This window comes from Sminthopsis crassicaudata, chromosome 2, assembly GCF_048593235.1.
Source record: "Sminthopsis crassicaudata isolate SCR6 chromosome 2, ASM4859323v1, whole genome shotgun sequence".
Classification (NCBI taxonomy): domain Eukaryota; kingdom Metazoa; phylum Chordata; class Mammalia; order Dasyuromorphia; family Dasyuridae; genus Sminthopsis; species Sminthopsis crassicaudata.
The window spans coordinates 275,038,374-275,059,894 of record NC_133618.1 but is presented as its reverse complement, the minus strand read 5'-3'; the positions used below and the strand labels follow the sequence as shown (position 1 = coordinate 275,059,894).

Here is a 21,521-nt window from a genome sequence, read left to right as displayed (position 1 = left end):
ACATTTCATGTGGTAACTTGAAAATTTATTCCCAAAGATACGTCTTACCTTTAAACTACTTAGACAATTTCTATAACTATAACTCGGCCTAAAATCAGAGCCTTCCCAATTATCTACCTGAGCTTCCAACTGGCTTAAACTTAAAGAACTTAGGGTTGCCTCCCCCGATCCCAGAAAACGAGGCACTGGGTTGGATTTCAAGAGAATAGTCACAGTTTATAAAAATACACTCATGAGTTTCAATCTATTGCATGAAATGAAGTAGCAAATAAATTTATGCACTTGACTTTTGTAGTTATTGAGATCAGCTCATATTTTGAACATATTTCTATTAGTTTTCAAATAACAGAATAATTATGAAAATTAATGACATTTAAGGACACATTTAAAAAAATATTTCACTAGAATGTCTTCCCACACACTTTTTGCATTCTCTCCTGTTAGAATCAAAGTCACTGAGTATGAAGTAAACATTGATTACATTTGGATGGTACTGAGTTCTTCATGGAATTTCCACTTCCATAATTTCTATAGCTATTGGTTCTTAAGCAGCAGATGGCCAATGGAGCTAGATCAAGAACTGAACAGTAAAGAAGAGTGAGCTGAAATGCCACTGGGGAATTGTAAAGTTAGATTTAATGACTTGAAGTTTCTTTCAAGCAAAGGTCCATCTGGGGAAGGAAACTTTGTGACATCAATATTCTTCTGGTGATGCAAGTCATGAAATACCACAGACCAATTCCAAGAAATGAGAGTTGAGGGTCATCCAAAGAACAATGGAGACATAGAGAAGTGCATGGTGTAGTAGTAGGTTGCAATATATTACCATTGAAGAACTGCGCAGGAAGAGCAGTGTGAAGGATGTCTTCAAACAGATTTATTATCAAAATGGAAGGTGAGTAGTTGAGTACCAAGAGCAAAGGATAAGTGATGGAAAGCCCATGAAGTTCCACATGTAGTTCTCCACAAAACACCAGAGATCCAGAAGGTTCCTCCTATTGTTCTTTATATTCTCTTTGAATCTACTTAGATGAGATCTGGTTCTTATTAAGAATTCTCTGCTTACTGGAAAGTGTTTCATTATTCCAATAAATCTTAGGTCACAAATTGGTATTTACTGAATAGCTTGAATATAAAAATCACTGAACTTGATAGTCAGACACATGTGTACAAAAAGTTATCTGAAAAAAAAATCTCTAGATTTTAAACACATAATGGTTTTCAACATTCTATAGGAACTGGTGTAAGGTTTGAAGAATAAAACATATCAAATCAGAAATAGAAGGAACATAAAAGGAATACATATGTAATCTGTCAATAACAAATTAATCTTCCTGTGAAAATTGGCATTAAACGATAAATAATCAAAATTAGGAAAAGATTTACCATTTTACTAAATAAAACACATTCTAGATAATAAAATACTATCTGGTGGTTGAGATTTGTCATCACTTAAAATGTCTTCTAGGTTTATGCAAATTACATGGACAGAAATTAAAAATGCAACTTTGGAGAAAAAACATTTTCTAACAAAATTACAAAATTTTAAAAGACTGTACTGAAAGTCTAAGTACATGAAAAATGTGTTAATACATATTTTAGAACATTACATTGCTAGGCATTAATGAAATATTTTTTCCTGGATTTACAGTAGCTCAGGATATAAAATCTCAGATATTCTGCTAGTGTAAGACAAATTTAAATCTATAAAACGTCTCCTTTGGCTTTGTTAAAAATCAACAAGTTATTGCTTTTTGAAAATGCTACAAAGCAAAAACTGAAGGGGAAATTATATTAAACAGGCCATAGAATTTTTCAAAGGCCCTTCCAAATTTCCCTTGAGTCATTTATTCATGGTAACTCACTGTGCTTGATTTATTGGTTAATAATTTTAAAAGTATTTCCTACTGTATTACTAGACAACATATAGTTTTACCATGAATAGAGGGTGGTTAATTAAAAATTCCTATTTTAAGTGCTCAAGGTTTAAGTTATTTTTTCCCTTTTGTTATTGGAAAGCCCTTAGAGAAATCCTTCATTTAAAAATTACAAACGTTTCAGCAACGACATCAATGCATGCTAATCAGTTTGAAGTCTTTTTTTTTTTTTTTTTTTTTCCTTTTCCACAGGGCTTCCTTTGATTGTGCTGCTTAAGAATAAAAAGAACAACAGGGAATAATATCACCAGGTTCACAATCTTGCAAGAGCATATATAAAGGTAATGTTATGTACATTTTATTTCAATAAAGACAGAAGACAAACAGCGTAAAGATGCCCAGATGCCCTAAGATAAATACATTTCAAAGATTCTCATTAAAATGAATCTGTAGTATCTTTTCCTGCAAGCAAAATACCTTTCTTTAAATACAAAAAAAAAATCAGTATTCTGAATTGCAAATGCTTTTGCTTTTTTTGCAGAAAATCTGCCATGATTTTTTTTTAATGAATAAAGATTTTCCACAAAACAGGCTTTTTCTACATGCTAAATTTTAAACAGTTCAGTGACACAATGTGCTAACTACATACACAACAGATAATATAGTAAGAAAACACTCAACCTGATGAAAAGTTAAAATCTTCATTAATACACTGAAAATTGACATAACTCATGCCTTTAAAATCAAAAAATACAAAAATTAAATGTTTTCCTAAAAAGATTTCCTTATTTTAAGGACTCATTTGAAAATGAAGCTGCATGTAATTTGTACAATAAAGTTGTACAAGTAAACAGGTAATATACATAAAAAATTAATTGACATACTTCTCAATTATCAGTTGTCCACCTTTAATTTCCAATACTGTACTTTCTTAACAAGCATACAAAATATCAAACTTCTCTTTAGAAAAAGTGCCGTTCTTTGACATCCTTTACACAAAAACAGTCTGAGCCCATGGCATGTTAATGCAGTCGAGAGGCCATGCATACTAACTTTTACAAATTCTACCTTCCATAAAAAGCCTCCTTGAAAAGGAGATTACACACCATTATAAAAATATCAACCTCTTATGGTAGCTGCATTAGAGAACCAAGGCCTGAAGACTCTTTCCATATAACATAGAAAACCACTATGATAGCATATGCACAGCACTGGCAGCATGGGGGTGCTCTGCACCACAGGAGTGTGCAGAGCTCCTGTGAGGTACCGAGACTGTTACACAGGGTTTGAACTGATTGTTACCAATAGCATAACAGAGGTACTACCAGTCCATGCAAAACAACTGAAAATACTGAGCAACTGTGCAGAATACTTCATTCTTGGAGAAAACCAAAGGCAGCAGTAACCAAATTGCATCAAGCCCAATAGTTGACCAAACATATTCTCCTCAAAGATTTTTGTGCACAGCATAGTTTGAGGTATGACTTATCCAGTCACATTATGTGCCACTGCAAGATATTATCAACTGGAATACATGCCATCACAATGGTTTAAATCTTTTGAATATTAGTCATTCATATATTCTTATCTACCAGTCTCTTGATTTTTGAAAAGATTTCAACTACAGTAGAATATTACAGAAACAAAGTATAAATGCAGGTATTTCTAAATGAAACTTACATGGACTAAAACTAGAGAATATTTTTAAACAAATATACAGTATGCAGGCAGACAAAGCAGGAAAACGGCCATTCAATTGTATAATAAAAAACTAAAATTTGGCTATTTCCAGAAAACTATGAAGCGCCTCAACTAAAAGGAATGCATAATGAAATTCTATTCTAATACAGGTCAAAAATGTAAAAAGGTTATAAACCTTAACAGGAAAAATAAAACAACTTTTACTGGCCATTCCTGTTGAAATGAGAATCTTAAAGTAACAGAAAAGTGGCTACAAACCCACTTAGAGCACCAAACAGAGAGAAAATAAAAGTCCATTTTCATCTCTGTTATTATCATAAAATCCTGTGTTTCTACAGGTCAAACTGCTGGTGGCAGAAACAGAATTCTTTATAAACTGCAGATGTCCTGGACATAAAAAAAATTTCACTGGAGTTGCACTAGTTCTAAAGACTTTTCTGTTCTAGCCTACCTACTGTATGTATTCAATCTGAGATAGATATATATATATAGATATATATGGCTATATATGTATATATATATATATAAAGTCTCTTTCTGTAACCCTTGATTATTGTTGGGCACCAAAGATAAGAAAAGCAAGACGGGGTACAAAAATGCAAAATTTCAACAGTAATGGCAATGTTTTTGTTTTAGTCCATAAGGGTCCTGCATTTTCTCCCCCTTCAGTGATTTGAAAAAAATCTTCTTATTTAATCTGGGGGTAGCAAGTCATGCAAGCGAAATCTGTCTCTGATGTGAGGTCGAACATCCTCATTCTGCAAAAGAAAAAAAGAGTGTGTTTAGAAGCCAGAGAGCTATAAAAGGAACAAAACTTTGAAGGTAAGGTTTTCACAACTTCTATTTTATTATGTAAAATGAAAATGGCAAATGGCTTTCCCTCATCTAATCATTTGTGCTTTAATATTTAGAAGCACCACTGTTAATTTTCAAATTATAAAAGCCAAAGGTATCTGAGAAATGTGGAAGTTAGGGGAATTCTATTTTTCATAGTTAAGTTTTCAAATCAATAACTCTGTAAAATGTCAGAAGAAACCTCAGTTTCAAAAATGTATTTCTGAATTATGTAAAACATCAATGATTTTTGGTTTCTATGCAAATAACTAAATTGCCCACATTTTTTCCCGTGTTTTTGAGCATGTTTTGCAATAAAAAATATTCCATACTCGTTTAAAACTAAATTTTCCATTGAATGCTGAAACTCTACAATAATATTGAATATGACAAATCAACCTATAATTTATCTTGAAAATAAATAAGCACAATTTTCTTATTTACAAGCTTTGAAAACAGCAATAAGGATTTTTAAAGATTTTCCCCTATCTACCATACAATAAAATGCTGTTTTTTCTAATATAGAAATGGCCAGTTTAATTTAAAAAAAAAAAAAAAAAAAAAAAAAAAAAAAAGTTGAGCAGTAACTTTTAAAAGTATTTCTTTGTTGGGGCAGCTAGGTGGCGCAGTGGATAGAGCACCAGCCCTGAATTCAGGAGGACCAGAGTTCAAATCTAGTCTCAGATACTTAACACTTCCTAGCTGTGTGACCCTGGGGCAAGTCATTTAACCCCAGCCTCAAAAAAAAGAAGTATTTCTTTGTTAAGAAAGGCTTGTTCTAGTAATATTCAAATATTAGATGAAGAAGAAAAAAAGATGTATGATAGGATATACTCACCAGTTCTACAAGTTTTTCCAGAAAAGGAATCAATTTTAAGAGTTCATTGTCATTTTTATCCATGAACCAGCTCTCTATAGGGATTCCATTAGAAAGCTAAAATGATAAATACAGTTCTCTTATGTTATATTAATATATGACTTCACTTGGAAAAAAGCTCAAAGCAAACTAAATTTTTAAAGAATTATTCATAGATTCACAGGAACCCTCTTAAAAGGCAAGAAAACATGAATTTATATGTTATTTGACATTGCTAAATGCCCCAAATGATTAAATATTTATGCCTAATTTACTTTTAGCATAGCTTCTACTGTGTATTTTATGACTCAAACAAATGTAGTTCATCAAATCTGTTAAATTATTTATAATGTAATAATGATAAATCATAAGAACATAGCTACAGAGATTGGAGGTTTTCTAATCTGATTCACTTATGTAGCAGGTAAACAAACAGCCCTAGGAAGGGTGTGATTTGTCAATCACAAAGGCATAATCTGAATCCAGATCCTATTCCAAAGCCAGTTCTGCTTCTATTGTATCATGCTACTTTCTGAATCTCTCCCCAAATAAAAATGTAATCATTAAACAAATATTTATATGCATGTATTATAGGAAATTTATTATTCTAGGTCTTAGAATATGAAGAAAAATTAATCATTTGATAAGTATTAAATCTCTGAGTTACTGAGAATCCAAAGATTATCCAAAAGGCACTTCACATAAGATACATAAAAAATAATGTAGAATCAGTGATTTTCATAATAAATTGAGTCTAATAAATATTTCAGTGCTAGTTGAAAGAGAATAAGAAAATATAAAGTGCGTCATAATTTAAAAAGCAGGTAAATTGTTAGCCATCTAGGCTCTCCAAGTCATGTAATTGTGAAGCCTATGTGAAGAATGAATGTTAAAAATCTTGGGTTAGGAGCTGAGGAAATTATATAAAATAAATAAATAAATTATATTTAAAAGTCAAAATAAAATTCCATAAACTAAAATGAATTATAAATGTAACAATGAATAAAGGCGTACAATATGAATGGCATAGGTATTTATAAATCACACAGGAAGTTTCAAAATATTCATTTTAAGGGATTTATCTCTATTAAAGCTATGCTTCCAGGTAATATTAACAAAATTAAAACAATTGTTTAGGCAAATGTTTCCAAATGTCAAAATAAATAGTCCAGATGTATGTTGATCAATTTTTTAAAAGATGAAAAGATTAAAGTCAGCCAAAATAATTGGCTATTACACAAATTTTACATCCCTTAATTCCTTCATCTTCAAATCCTTAGGGTCTTTATGAAAGCTTATTTTCTATATTCTCAATATCAACTTAGCTCTTTTAAATTTACATTACAACCCTTCTAAATTGAACTAAAGTGACAATTTCCCACCCATAAAACTCATATAAAATTTATGTTTTTTTGCACAACTGTTTTCTACTTTAGATAAATATTTCCCAATTTGTCAAGTATCCTTCCAAACAGATTTTCCCCAATCTCAGTCTAGCAAATTTTAGACCTACCTGGTAGGCAAAGGCTTGTGGTGAATTGTCAATTATGATAGTTTTTGAAAGATCTCTTCCAAGGATGTTTAAGTCTTTTATGTAGTTTCCTTGTACACACACGCAATGTTCACGGAAAAGTCGGTGCCTAGGTAGAAAAAAATATAAATAGATATGTCAGAGAATCTAAAAAAGGATACAGACTGAAATATATACATTTTAAAACCTTAATTCTTCTTTCCCATATTAGGAAATAATGAAATATAAATATGGGCTTTTTCCTGTGGATCATCTTTTTTACCATCAAATGCTAAGCAATTAGTTAATATACATCTAAATATTACCATGCCTTTGTCCCAAACTGCTTTAATGTTTAAATTAAAAAAAGGGATTTAAAAAACTTGGTAAATTGTTTTTGTAATTTATTTACCCAGGAAAGCTCAGCTCAGATGCAGCATCTGGTTGTCAGCGAGGTCCTGCTTTTTAATCAATTTTCCAGTTGGGATGACTGAGGCACAAGGAGGTCAAGTGACTTGCCCAAGGTCCCACAGTAAGTCAGTGGTTAGCCCCGCATTGGAACCCAGGATCCTCCTGGCTCCCAGTCCTTTGATCTAACCAGTAGGACACACTCCCTATCCCTGTACATGCCAGAATAGAAAATATAAGAAGGAATGTTTCTGTGTTGGCATTTAAAAAAAGGTTTTGTTCTGTTTTTTAAAAGTTTCTCTTACAATTTAAGAAAAAGCGTTGAGGCCAAAACATTCCATCACTTCAACTTTTCTGCCCAATTCCCCTATTTCCTTTGAGTTGAGATTATTTGAATAACAGGGATAGAGCAAAAGGTGACTTTTGATTAAAGTATAAAAATTCAACTATTTTTTAAACCAATATGTTGGATACTAATTAACAATGAAAATACCTTGTAAGCATAATAAAAGATTACAAATATACCAGGATTTTGGTATTACTATGTGTTTTTTTTTCTTATGTTATCATTTCTCTCTAATTCTCAAAATTTTGCTTTGTTTTTTTGACATCATTTTTTTTGGACATTTCTGTCAAATTTTTAAACCTTTTTAGTCTTCCATTCTATGCCTTAAGAGACGCTATTTGGCTTCCTTGTGTCTTAATCCCATCACAGAATCTTTCAAGAAGAGCCAGGACCTATTTCTAATTTTAAACTCACAACTTGAAGAAAGGGACATTTTCTATATCTCACATCTCTTCTGTTTTATAGAAAAACTGCTAATCACAATAGAGACTGATGGTCAAAACCAATCCCTTTGCTTATGGGTGTCTATCCTGAGCATGCTCCAAAATTTCTCCTAATACTTAGTACTTTTTTTTTTTTTTTTTTTTTTTTGCTTATCAATTCAAAAGCCTACTGACGATATTTTCCCCAACTTGAATAGATAATATTCACTGTTATTAAACAGTCAATTTTTAAAAGCACAACAAGCAAAAGGCAAAAACAAAATTCAAATCTTAACCTTTTAGACAAAAACAGAGATAGAACTGATACAATTAAGAATATTTTTTTCTTCCCTTAGTTGAGGTATAGAGAGAGACAGGGAAATAGGAAAAGATTTAACAGGTAATAGAGAAACTAAAAATACAAACATTCAAGATTGATCTTTAACAAATCTGTTAAATACTATGCTTCGTGTGACTTCTGGTGTTCCTGAAGGAATATGGGTGAAAATCCTTTTGCAGAATCAAAAAAGTAAGCCAATTTCTAGGGTTTTCACAAATATTTTTCTTTATATAACTATATTATCTTTACCTATATATAGCTATTGTATTGCAAATATAAAGTCAACTTTAAAGCTGGTCAAACTGTAACACAATTTGTGAAATAAATGCTAAAAGTAATAACAATTATATACATATACACATCAATAAGGCATTGAATAAGTGTTTTAGAAGACTTCTGCAAAGATAGTAAGGATATCTAATACTGTATACATTAAATCACTGTGATGATTATACTCTTCAGAAGATTTAAACACAATTCTGTTTCAAAAGAAGCTAGACAAAAGAAGATGATCATAGGATCTTTCCTAGTATACGAAGTCTCTGATTTAATTTCTACAAATATATAATTTACAGATATTAGGAGGCACATGGTATAGTAATATAAATGTTATTATACTTCCCCTTTCTATTAGCAGCAAATTCCCTCAAATAAGACAGAAGACAGTAAGTGCAAGTGAATATTTATATGTAAGGTACTTTAAAATATTCTTTTCCCCCCCAATGGGTTTGAGTAACAAGCATTATTCTGAATCATTTTGTTGGAAATTTAATTTAATTAAAAAAAAATTCCTATTTCTAAACAAGTATACCTTTTTGAATTAAATTTCATAGATATTGGATTAAAAAAATAAACAAAGTTTGTGGCAAGGATTGAATAAGTGTGTCAGCATCATTTTTCTAACAGCACATGCTTATACATTCTGTTTCTCTATGTCACATTTTGGTAATTCTTGCTAAATATTTCAAATTTTTTCATTATTAAATAGTCATCTGTGACTAATGACCTTTGATGTTATTATTATACTTGTTTTACAGGGCCACAAACAGTGCCTTTATAAGACAGGCAACTTAACTGATAAATGTTGGTGTGTGTTCTGACTATTCCAGGAACCTGGTCCTTACCCTATTTCTCCCTATTCCCTGAGACACAACATCACTGAAATTATCCCAATTAGTCTATAATGGCTTCTAAATGTTCAAATGAAAGGAAGAATCAATCTATGAGGCAAACTTCATTGCTGTCTTATTTTAAGAAATTGCCATAGCCATCCCAACCTTCTGCAACCACCACTCTGATCAGTCAGCAGCCATCAACACTGAGAAGACATTTTACTAGCAAAAAGATAACTTGCTGAAAGCTCAGATGATAATTAACATTTTTAGTAACAAAATATTTTTTAATTAAGGCATGTGCGCGCGTGCGCACACACACATACACACACACATTCTCCCTTCCCCAAGATCTCATACTGTACAGCACACATAAAAGACTATAGTATAGGATAAATATAACTTTCATTTGCACTGGGAAACCAAAAAAATTCATGCGACGTGCTTTATTGTAATATTTCCTTTATGGCAGTGGTCTGACACTGAAGCTAAAATATCTCTGGGGTATGCCTGTATACATTTTCAATTAGAGGCTATAAAGGATTCTAGGAGTTTATCTAGTCACTGACAAAAGATTGACTATCCTCAATAACAATTACTAATTGTAACCAGTCTGTCAATGAAATAAAATTGTCCCTACAAAATCTTCCAGAACAAAATTGGATATCTTTAAACAGATCAATGTAAACAGCAAATTGAATGTGTTAAGAAGAATTTTAATGAAGGTTATAATTTAGGTTACTAATTTAATGGTGGTTTTTATAAGCTACCTACACAAATCAGATCTAAGTTAATCAAAGAATAATGGCTCATGCTTTAAGTCAATTCAGTGTCAATTACTTTAGCTTGATTCATGATATAACATGCTTGCACACTAAGATTATTACTTTTAAAGAAAAGTATTATTAAACTTCAATCTATTTTTGTGAAGAATAAATGCCAAAGAGGCAGGTTGCAAACTATGTTTGCTCCTGTAACTTCAGATTAAGGAGGTAAAATGAAGTTTACTTGTTTCTAAATCAAGTCAAACTATAGATATAGGTTCTAAGATCACAGTCATGGGTTTGGAACCATTTAGTACTATCCCCTTTTATAACAGAGGAGGAAACTGAGACCTATGGAGGTTAAACCTTATCCAAGGTTACAGAAGAAGTTTCAGAGACAGGATTTGAATCTCACAGCCAATGTTCTTCCCTCTGTCACGCTGCCTCCATATATAAAGATGAGCAAAACTAATTCTTTTAGTTAATTTCCAAAGAAAAAAGGAACACAGCATAGTCTCCTCAGAAAAATTAAATCCACAGATTTTTAAGTGGGAAAAATCTGAAAACTTGGGCAATATCAGAAAGCAGCTACTTGCACAAAAGCTCAAGCTAAATACCCAAGTGTATAAATAACTTATTTTTAATTGCCTTTTGAATCATAACTACTTAAAAGTATATACCATATATATCATATATCATAACTAACTTTGAAACTGTTTCTAAATTGTGCCAATACTTGCACCTAACTAGGAACACTTCATAACTGGTAGTTCAGGACAGAAGACAAAGACCTAAGGAGAATGATTTGTCTGTGACAGAAACTTTGTGACTGATAAAAACATCCTAGTGTTACTGAATCAAATCAAATTCGCTTACTATTTTTTATTAAAGGATAAACTTATTTCTGAAGAAGCAAAAAGATTAATTTGATCTTTTCTGCCAAAGAAAACTTAATTTTACTCTTAGTGTAAAAGATGACAGCATGCATTCAATAGCTCAGGGACATGTAGTGAAAACATCATGCACACAAATGAAAATTCTCTCTCCTCCCCAGCTCCCTTCTCCCAAAGAAATGGAATATACAGATGTCACAGTAAATATATACATTTTGTAGCCTGAAAAGAAAGTCTGTCTGGGGTTATTACATTGTTAGAGTTGCTTAAAGACTTTGAGGAATTAAGTAAATTTCATTCATTCCACAAATACAAATCTATATACATAGCCGTCTTACAAAGTGGCCATTAAAAATGAAATAGAATCAGACTTTTAATAGTAATTTCATAGATCAGTGTGACAGACATTTCCACTATTTTTAATCAAATTTACCTGACCAGCTGCTTTTTAGGGTCTAGTATGTTCAGTAACTTGTCTGCATACACCTTCTTAGAAGCAGTAAAAAGAATGATCTACAAATTCAGGGGAAAAGAAGTAATCATTATACATGATCTAAATATGGGTATTATACTGAATAAAATAAAACAAAAATGTAATCAATTTAAGCATTTTTACCTCATAAATTTGAGACATACGTTCCAGGAATTCCCTGAAGAACGGTCTTAATCGCACATAAACCTAGAGTAACACAAAGAAGGGCTTAAGTAGATGATTACATTTGGCATGAAAACATCTCAGTAACAAGATTCAAGCAGTTAATGATGTTATAACCAAAATAAACACATACAAATGTTGGAAACTATATATATATATATATATTAAAAAAAAAAATATATATATATATATATATATAAATATATATTTATCAAATAAGCGAAGTTACTTTTGAAAGCGTAACAATAGCTATAACCATTTTACTCAATAGTTGAATAGTTAAAATAGTAGGACACACTATAATTAGAAAATAATTTAATGAAACATTTTAACTAAAAATGGAAGTTTTCCCTCAGATTTTGATCCACCAATTAGCTCCATCTTCCAGCCAGGTAGTTTCCATCCAACTATAAGAGAGTCTTTGTGTAGATCTCTAGCTGATCTGTCTCAATGACCATCCTCAATAAATATTTGGTATTTCTTCTTGACAATTAACTTGCTAATAATATTTTATGTTACTGGCTAATTTGAATGAAAGGGGATATCTACTTTGGTGTATTTAACCAAAAATATTTCAGAAACTTTAATGTTACTTTTCCAATATATAATTCAGAAGTAGCATCTACATCAACCTAGGTAAGATTACTTTCAGACCCAGAAAAGCAAGTTACCATATACCACAGTACTTAATAACCCCATTACTATTAATATTAAAAAAAGGCTATGGGGTATCTTACACAACTTTTTTTTCCTCTTTGCCCACACTAAAAATAGCTTAATATGAACACACAGCATCCAAGAGCCATGGAACTTCAACTAACTTCTCCCTTCCCTGAACTATTTCTTTCTAATGTGGCTTTATGAGGGGGTATCATATGACTTCCCCAAAATTTGTCCATTCATTGATAATTCTTACAGGCACTATAATTTCTGTGAATCTTCTTTAACAATAGAGACTGTAATCCCTTTATATGATGATTTGGGGGAATTCTTGTGATCAGAATAATTCATCACTCTATATCCAATCTGGCAATGCATCTTTTGGATTTATTGAGTTCATTCTATTACCTATACCTTATACTCCACTGGCATAGTCTTTGAACATCTAGGATCATCTCCATGACACAGGTAGGATGCAGAGGTTTCTTTGCTAGTGTTGTAAAAAAGAGAAAGCCTTTGGAACCTATCTATGAAAAGATGAGATCCTAAAAGTTATTAGTAACAATAACCCCTCACCCCACCACCAAAAACAAAACAAAACAAAAAAAACTTTAATTGGCATTTACTGTGTTATATAAGAAAAAGTGGTAACTGCAAAATCAATAAAAAAATAGAAATGCTGAATACAGCATAAATTTCTCACTATGTAAGATTTTGTATATGTAATAAATTCTTTCAAAGGTGAAACAAATTCTACACCCTTGACCTCAAAGACTGGAAAGGATCTTTCAATGTTTACAAACTTTGTAAGTGTCTTATTACTTTGGCACTTGCATGGTGACTACAACTATCTTATAGGGTAGATGGTCAATAAATAGTAGTTGAATCAACAAATGAAATAGTACCCTAAAAGCTGAGACGGGTTCTTAGGACAACTGACTATTTGTTGTAGTTATGCAAAAATGTTTTTATTTAGGAAGTTTTAAAATTTCATACAAGTTCATAAAACGTTCCTAGGTTTGCTGCATCAAATGCTGAGCTAAGATGATGACAACAGTTTTGAGGTGAACTGCCATTTTCTCACTATGAAAAGTTGAGTCAGATATTCGAAAACTACAGTGATATATTACTGAAATCTGTGGAATTAAATGAGTGGACAATTTCATTAGTACAACCACTCCTCTGACCTAGTAATTACTACAGATTATTTATATTCATGCTCTAAATATAAAGAAATAAATTTACTTGTTTCTCAACAGTCAAAATATGATACCTCATCTGGATTTTATCTCCTTTCATTACGACTTTTCATTTTCCCCTGTGCCCTTCAGTCATCTAACCACAAAAGTCCAGATATTTAATCACTAGTTTTATATTTGTGGCCTCATTTTTCTCTCTCTTATTACTGTCTAAAATAACAGGAAAAGTTGGCTAAAGCTTTCAAGGCAAACACATTTAATCCTATTCCACATCTACTTCCCTCACTATTAATTCTTATCTGTACAAATCTTAAGAAACCAAACACTAGCACATTTCTGGCCAGAAAAAAAATCAGTGTAACTAATGTTACTTCTCCCCCCCCCCAAAAAAAAAAAAGATCTGGAGATATCTACTGTGTAGTCCAAGAACATATTCATCTTAGTTATGTCACATCCAATTCTTTATAGCCTCTCAACAAATAAGACTGTTCGCTGATAATGCCTTATCACCATTAACTAAAACATCCTGCTCTATTCCCTCAGACCTTATTTATAGAAGGATGGACATAATTGAGGAAATATATTATCTATTGTCAGTCTAAATAATCACCTCGGAAGAAAAAAGTGCCACTTAAAATGTAGGAAATTGAAATGGTCTCTTAATAGAATTTTAGCAAATTCAAAGCACTATTCAATCTGTTCTAAGAAATATAGCCCCCTTCTAGTCAATTCAGTCAACTAGTATTTATTTAATGTTTACCATGTACCAATCATCATGTTAACTCTCCAGTATAGTATGTTCTTAGAGTACACTTTAGTAACAAGATGGTTAAAATCATTTGTTTTTGTTTCCCCCTGCCTTATATTATAGATTGTACTAACAAAATCATCTCATGATGAAGTAAGAATCTTCTTACTAGTAATAGATCCCTGGTAACACATTGACCACGTAGCCAATAATTTCAACCTGCATTCTTAATTACATTATCTCTGACAGTAACATAACAATGTCCTACAAAATCTCTGCTGTTACTTGCATTCCGTCAAAAACAACAACAAAAAAAACCTTTTCTTACATTTGAATCAATATATTTTTTCAAATTTTTTATGTGTCTGTGTTATGCTGGCAATGGATGAACTGCTTGAAGGGTGATAGACAGAAATGCTCTTATTTATATTTTTTACACTACACAGCATTAAACTTAGAAATTATTGAACAAAATCTTATGCAAAAAATTCTCAAAAGGAATATATTTCACAGATGGATCATTCAATTCTATAAATCAATTGAGCTTTCTTTTTTTGACCTTAGATAGCGTTTACTATACCTCCTTAAAAGAGTAATCTATGGATAATGTTCAATAATTAACAAAACTTTTATTTCAAGTGCCTACTATGTAAGGCATTGTTCTAGATGATACAAAAATTAAAACAAACTCAGTCCCTGTTCTTAAGGAACTGACATTTTTGACAGTGATCCATTTAATAGTGACTTTTCAAATTTTTAAAAAATAAAGTCAATTTTTCCAATCTCTATTGGGAAAGATGTACAAATGTCTACTGTCTATTCTCTTTGACTAATTAGAATGTATGTATCAGGATCAACTTTAAATTTGACACATTTTTCGAAATTATAGTTTGTATTTCTTAATTTAGGGATTTTGCATATTACTGAGGATGGGAAAGAGGTGGAGAAGAGGAAAGGTTGTTAAAAGTGTTTCTTATGAAAAAAGGTGGAATGTTGGCTAGGATGTGAGTTTAGATGCTTCAAAACTTTTTATCAGGTTAGATGGCACATATGATTTTGTAGAGGATATAGGTTTGAAATAGATGAACAGGAAGTGAGGGGATATAAAAGAAGAGTTAAGGGGAAAAAAGTTGGATTGTTGAATGAGATCATAGAAGATCTTTAAACACAGAAGGATAGAACAGAAATCATGAAGAGCATGGGAAGAGATAGAGGCTTGAAATAGCAGGCTTTGTTTAAAGCAAGAAGAGATATACTTGGTGACAACAACAGAAAGAAACAGAGATAAGGTAAGTATTATTGGTCATCAATGAATAAGAACTAGTTAAGGAAGGAATTTGGAAGGAGAGGCACACCTGGATTTGTGAGACAATGTTTGAGACTGTAACCATTTATTAAACTCTAATTCTCATAGGTTAATCACAAAAAGAAAAACAATTCTGTTGTACATTAGGTCCATGGCCTCTAAATGCTTTATACCCCTAGAGTACTAATCTCTGTTTTCTCTCACTTACTTTAACTCTGAGCTTCAGCTGATTGGCTTCTCTCTATTCTCTTCTGATACTCTTTTTCACTCAACAGTTCATATTCTATCCAACTACTTCTAATTTACATCTCTTTGAAACGATGTTATCCTTTCCCAAAAGAAGCTGAGATCATGTCTCAGGATGGGAATTTAATTACAGTCATAATCCACCAATTCCCATAGAAACTACTTCCTTCAAAATATTTTTATTCCCTCCCCAATAAAAGTCAACACATGTGGGAAAATGTCACATTTTATTAATAGCTAATACTATTAAGTATATCCCCCCCCCCAAAAAAAGACATTTTCACTAAATAGATTTGATTGTTAAAAGGACAGGAGTTTCTGAAGGCTACTGTTAGGACTTCTGCTTCAATATCATTTGTTGTGTTTATATCAGTAAAAGAATATTAGTAATAAGGTGTCAACTGAGATATGGATGTAACATAGTTATGTAGAATTGACTGATATGATGGTAGTCATTAAACCTGGTTTTACTAAGATTTTAAAAAGAATAGGTTGATGTCTGTCCTGATTACTTTAAACTCAAATTCATTAGTCTACCGGACAATGGTTGGATTTCAAGCAATATGGCTGCCAATATCTGCTAAAGAATTAGCCCCCAAAAAGTAATTTGTCACAGAAAATATTTCAAACAGGTCTAGCTGACATGCCTAAAAAACTTTAAATGAAAGAAAATAAATAACCCAATAATTTTTCTACAAAGTTCAACTACAAGTTCTATGAGATTCAACAAGGTTCAAGGTTTATTAGAAATAAAAACTAGCCAATATTGGCAAGATGAGAAAGAAGGGAGCGGGAAGAAGTGACTTTAACAAGAGAAGAGCATAAACACAATTTCTAGGTGAATACATACATGGGTAATTGATATTAGAGTAAAATAAGCAGGATATTGAAATACTGGAGATATTAATAATATGACTGATCCAATGTTGTCAATTGCATAAGCCTTGGTATAAAATAGTCACCTCAGGCAATTAAAAATTAACTCAGATGGGATGTAAAAGAGATCCTATAAAGCTAAAGCAAACAGCCCCAATCACATAATAATAATAATAATAATAATAATAATAATAATAATAATAATAATAATAATAATAATAATAATAATATAAATATAAATATAAAACTAATGAGCAGGTTCTCTAAAAAGCTTAAGATGATTTTTTTAAAAAGTAGGTATAAACCTATATAATTCAGAATTAAAAAAATATTTTAATGAAACTAATAAAACATTTTTTATAGTATAGTTAATCACTAAGGTTCCAAATACGTAAAACATTAAACAAATTTAATAGTAAAAAAGTCTCACACAAGATGCTACTGCCATAAGTGTCACTAAGTTTAAAAGACAGATTCTTTCAAAAACAATAATCTTCTACAAAAACATTTTTTAAAAAGAAAAAGCCTAACATTTATACTTTTATTTTTGAGTAGATTGGATATCATTTTGATTTTAAGAAGATGTGTAATGGCTTGATTTGTTTTATTCATGCAACCAAATAATTATAAAGTTAAAAAACATAGATGAAACAAAAAATTTCAACATCAATAGTTATTAGTAAATATAGGGAAAACTTATTTCCCCTAAAATTTAGTTATAATTAACTACAGAAAGTTTGTTCCATTGAAATATTATTCATTTCTCTTCCTTACTTCCATTTTTCACAGCTTGAAATTGCCATTTCTGTGACCTGAATATTTGTTTACAAAATGAATTTAAGTCAATAATCCAATATTAGACATTTATATTTCAATTAAAATATGTGAGCCTTCAACATTAATCACAGAATGAAAGAGGCGCAAAAAATCCTTCTAGACTTCTTATAAATCCTCAATCTATGTTATGTTTGGACTATAGTGCATTCTCTTTAAGCAAAAATAAAATAAAATAAAACAACTAACCCTAATAGGAGTGACTACAGAGAAGAAACAAAGGCCAATCACTTTTATGTACTATGCTATTATCAAAATTATTCCAAATTGTAAGATGCTTATGCCCAAGAGGCAATCACTATATCAAGCAAAGAACAAGAAGTTGACTCCTGAGTGTGGCTCCCAGCCCTCCCTTTACCCCAACTTAACCCCAAAGTAACTTCTTCTAACAAAATAGATGAGTTCAAGAATAAAAAGCTTCCTCTTAGCAAGTAGCTCCCTATTGGATCCTATCTCTCCTTGAATGTGCTTACCACAATCTGATTTCTGGACAGCTGACCCAAAGTTTGTTGGTTTTACTGTTCTTCAGAAAGCCACTGGCTAAAGTCTCATTGGAGAACAGAGCCCAAAATTTCTGATGCCCCTGTCACACTTTACAGAATGAGAAGTTGGACAACAACACAGTTAGCTTTGGTTGCATTGTGGTAGAACATATGAGGCATCTTCTTTTTTTCTTCAATCAGCCACATGATTGGACTAAATAGCTGTAATACATCTTCAAAAAACAGAGCTCCAGTTCTTGATGGGAGAGAGAGGAAGGTCATTGAGGAGGTGGTTCAGCTCAAAAGCTGATTGAAAAATCTGTCTTTATATTCAATCAATCCTGCTTGTGGATAGAAGTCATCTTCTGGATGGAAGAGGGAGTGAGATGACCTAGAGTCTTGAATTGGTGGATCTGCAGGAACAGAAACTAAATACAGTGGAGACCTCTTAACTGAGTAACACCACGAGATGGATTTCCTGATAATGTGCCAATCTAAGTTAAATATAAATATGTGCTTTGGAACTTGAACATGCATTTCCATTTTCCAGATAGTGAATGCATTTATATAATCATGAATAAGCACATTTTCCAATTACTAACTAGGTAATCTGTTTTTTGAAAAAAACAATAAATACTGAATTTAAGAAAAAAACATGAACCCACCCAAATAAAACCCTATTATTACTTTTTTCCTTGGTGTGCTATATCTATACCTTGACTTTAAAAAGAGAAATACAGGCTTAATTCTGAATGATTTTTATTCCATAGATATTAATAATAATTCTACAATTTGACTGACTTAAAGCTGAGCTGGTCCACAGTACTGTCTGTAGCACATGTGTGGTATTTATGTTTGAAAAGGACCATAAAGGTCTCTTGCTCTCTGGAAGGAGAATTAAGGACTCTTTCAAGTTAAAGATCTTAGTTGGGCTGTTATTTGCTATTAAGCATTACCCTGCTAATCAATTCTAGTTTAAAAAAGAAAAAGAAATAACCTGAAACATACTCCTACTAATCTACCACAAAAGAACAGAGCATAGGGCAGAGTAATTTTTAAATGTTAATTAGCCATTTTAGATTTTCCTAAGAGTAAAGGGCTGCAAGACTACTTCTGAAAAGACTAATGAAGTCCACTAGCAGCTGGCTATAGAACTATTCCTGTCTCTACTTCTGAATAAAAGCTTTGATGAAAATGTGTATTTTATTTCCTTTTGTTTTAAAGGTGTATAAACTTATCTTTTTAAATTACATTTTTAAATAACCCCTTTTGGAAAGAAGAAAAGAAGGAAAGAAAGTGTATAGATAAAGTTAAATGCAAGGCAATATATAGAGTTTGGATATAATAAACTTAGAACAAGAATAAAAGGAAATTAATTTCAAATAGCAATCTACAATGTTAATACAGCTTTAAAAATCTAAATCAGAGGAAGAATTTAGTTGTATTTCAATACTATTTAATTTCAAACAAACTTCTGATTTATATGCAAAGGCATAGTCCTTCAATATAAAACTAACAAATTTCCATGTTGCTTATTTCTAATGGGCTATACTGTATTATAGTTGTTAAATATTTAAGTTATATCTTACCTAATAATGTGGTTTCTCCAAATTCTCCTAGATCATCTCACACCCTTGTGTATATTTTCTTCTTTGCCAGCAGATGGAGACAACACCACTGAAAGTTTAAAAGACATCATTCCCTGTTTAAAGGGAGCTTGCTGGTCTGAAAATTGTGGGGAACCCTAGCTCAAAGATTTCTCCAAACTGGTAGCTAAAAAACTAGGTGTTTCAAAAAGCAAATAACCTGACTACATCAAAACTGTAAAAATCAAGAGAAAGTACAGAATGGTCACTATGAATATCCTGAAAATATTTCCAAAGGGAACTCTACACATGAAGTAGTAACTAAAATAGTTACCGTTCAAAGGCTGCCAACCTCTCTAACTTTTTAAAGAATCAAGTCTCCAAAATTCACTGTTCCTACTTCAGGCAGAATATTTATTTTTTCAAATTTGAAAGCTCCTTAGTACACACTCAATTCGAAGGAAAATCTCTTTAAGAATGTCTAAAAAACCAATTATCCTTAGGGTTACATTGAGACAGGAAAGCAATCTTCAGATTTTTTTTTTGCAGTCATTGCTTATATTCACTTTCAGAATCACATCCAAAATATGACACAACATCCATATTCACACGGAATAACCTGAACTTTATAAACGTAGGAGAGGGGAAAAGATAGTTAAAGCAGAAATGGTAAGAGAAAAGAGACTTCAATTCAGATGTGTGAAATATAGAAAAGAAATTGAGGGGGAAAAGAGAGTCAAACTCCTCTACTTTCTACTTTCACTATTTCACCACTAAAAAACACACACATCAAAAATTACAATATTCTAGAAGGTCAAGATACAATGCAAAGCAACATTAACTCAAGTTTTTCAAATTAGGACCTTATTTTACTACAAATCTAATAAAAACCATAGTCAATCACAAAGAAAGAAAATTAAGCCACTCCTATGACATTTATCTCAACATTTCTTTTCTGGAAACATACTAACCAAAACCAATACCAACTGTATCAAAATTAGCTTATCTATTTGTAACTTTAAACAAAGTTTCATTTGCCAGATCTAAGGAACATCAGTTTAAAAAACAAACAAACCTTCAAAGGATCTCAGGACCTCAAAGGTCCTTTTTCCATTTCCAAAAACATCAGTAGTGGGCAATTCAAATTAAAAAAGGTTGCCATAATACCTAGGAATTATTTTAATATCAAGTACAATAAAGTAGCACTTGAAACAATTGATAAAATAAATCTTATAATCATTCCATGCTGTAAAGGTTTAGCAATTTCTGGACCAAAGTCTATTTAACTCAACCAATGAAGGATCTACTTGTGACTGTGTAAATAACTAATCAATTTCTGATCATGTATTATGTGTAAATAGCAATAGCTTCCCCCCCACCCCCTCAGATTAGGCAGCCTTTCTCCTGCTGTTAAGCATTACACCTGAGGTATCTTTTACACTTCCCAAGTCCATTAACTAGTACATACTCAGGGAAGGTTAATCCATTTTTAATATCACTTTATAGTGCTTCATCGTTTTCAAAATGTTTATAAATTTAATCTGAACTCCCAAACCAAATGCAGACAATTGGTTTTTTCCCCCCACACCATCAATGATCTCTATCACTAATACAGATGAGGAATATGTATCTATTTACAAAAGCCTTAAACAAACAAATCACTGACTACAAAACATACAATACCATAGTTAAAATTGCTAATTTAGATAATCACAGCTTCTAAAACTATATCACAGCAGTTTAAATATACTGACCAACAAAAATTATTATATTATTATTTTTTATATTTAGGGGATTAACAAAACAAACAAAACCAGGTATATTAACCTGGTAATTTTCTCTCAGGGGATCTATAATTTCAGTTGC

At 31.5% G+C, this 21,521-nt stretch overlaps 1 protein-coding gene across 4 annotated transcripts in view; it reads right to left on the bottom strand.

The window, feature by feature from the left end:
- Nucleotides 1-2,213: 2,213 nt before the first annotated feature.
- Nucleotides 2,214-21,521, bottom strand: part of CTDSPL2 (CTD small phosphatase like 2) — a 98,154-nt gene continuing 78,846 nt past the window's right edge. For 2 of the 4 annotated variants that reach the window (XM_074289500.1, XM_074289502.1), the window contains exons 9-13: nt 11,680-11,742; nt 11,497-11,576; nt 6,782-6,908; nt 5,251-5,346; nt 2,392-4,336 (exon numbers count right to left, since the gene is read on the bottom strand). In XM_074289500.1, the coding sequence (XP_074145601.1) occupies nt 4,271-4,336; nt 5,251-5,346; nt 6,782-6,908; nt 11,497-11,576; nt 11,680-11,742 (432 nt within the window). In that variant the 3' untranslated portion in view covers nt 2,392-4,270. Of the gene's footprint in view, nt 4,337-5,250; nt 5,347-6,781; nt 6,909-11,496; nt 11,577-11,679; nt 11,743-21,521 lie in introns of all 4 variants that reach the window. The other 2 variants (XM_074289498.1, XM_074289501.1) reach the window with 2 other exon arrangements.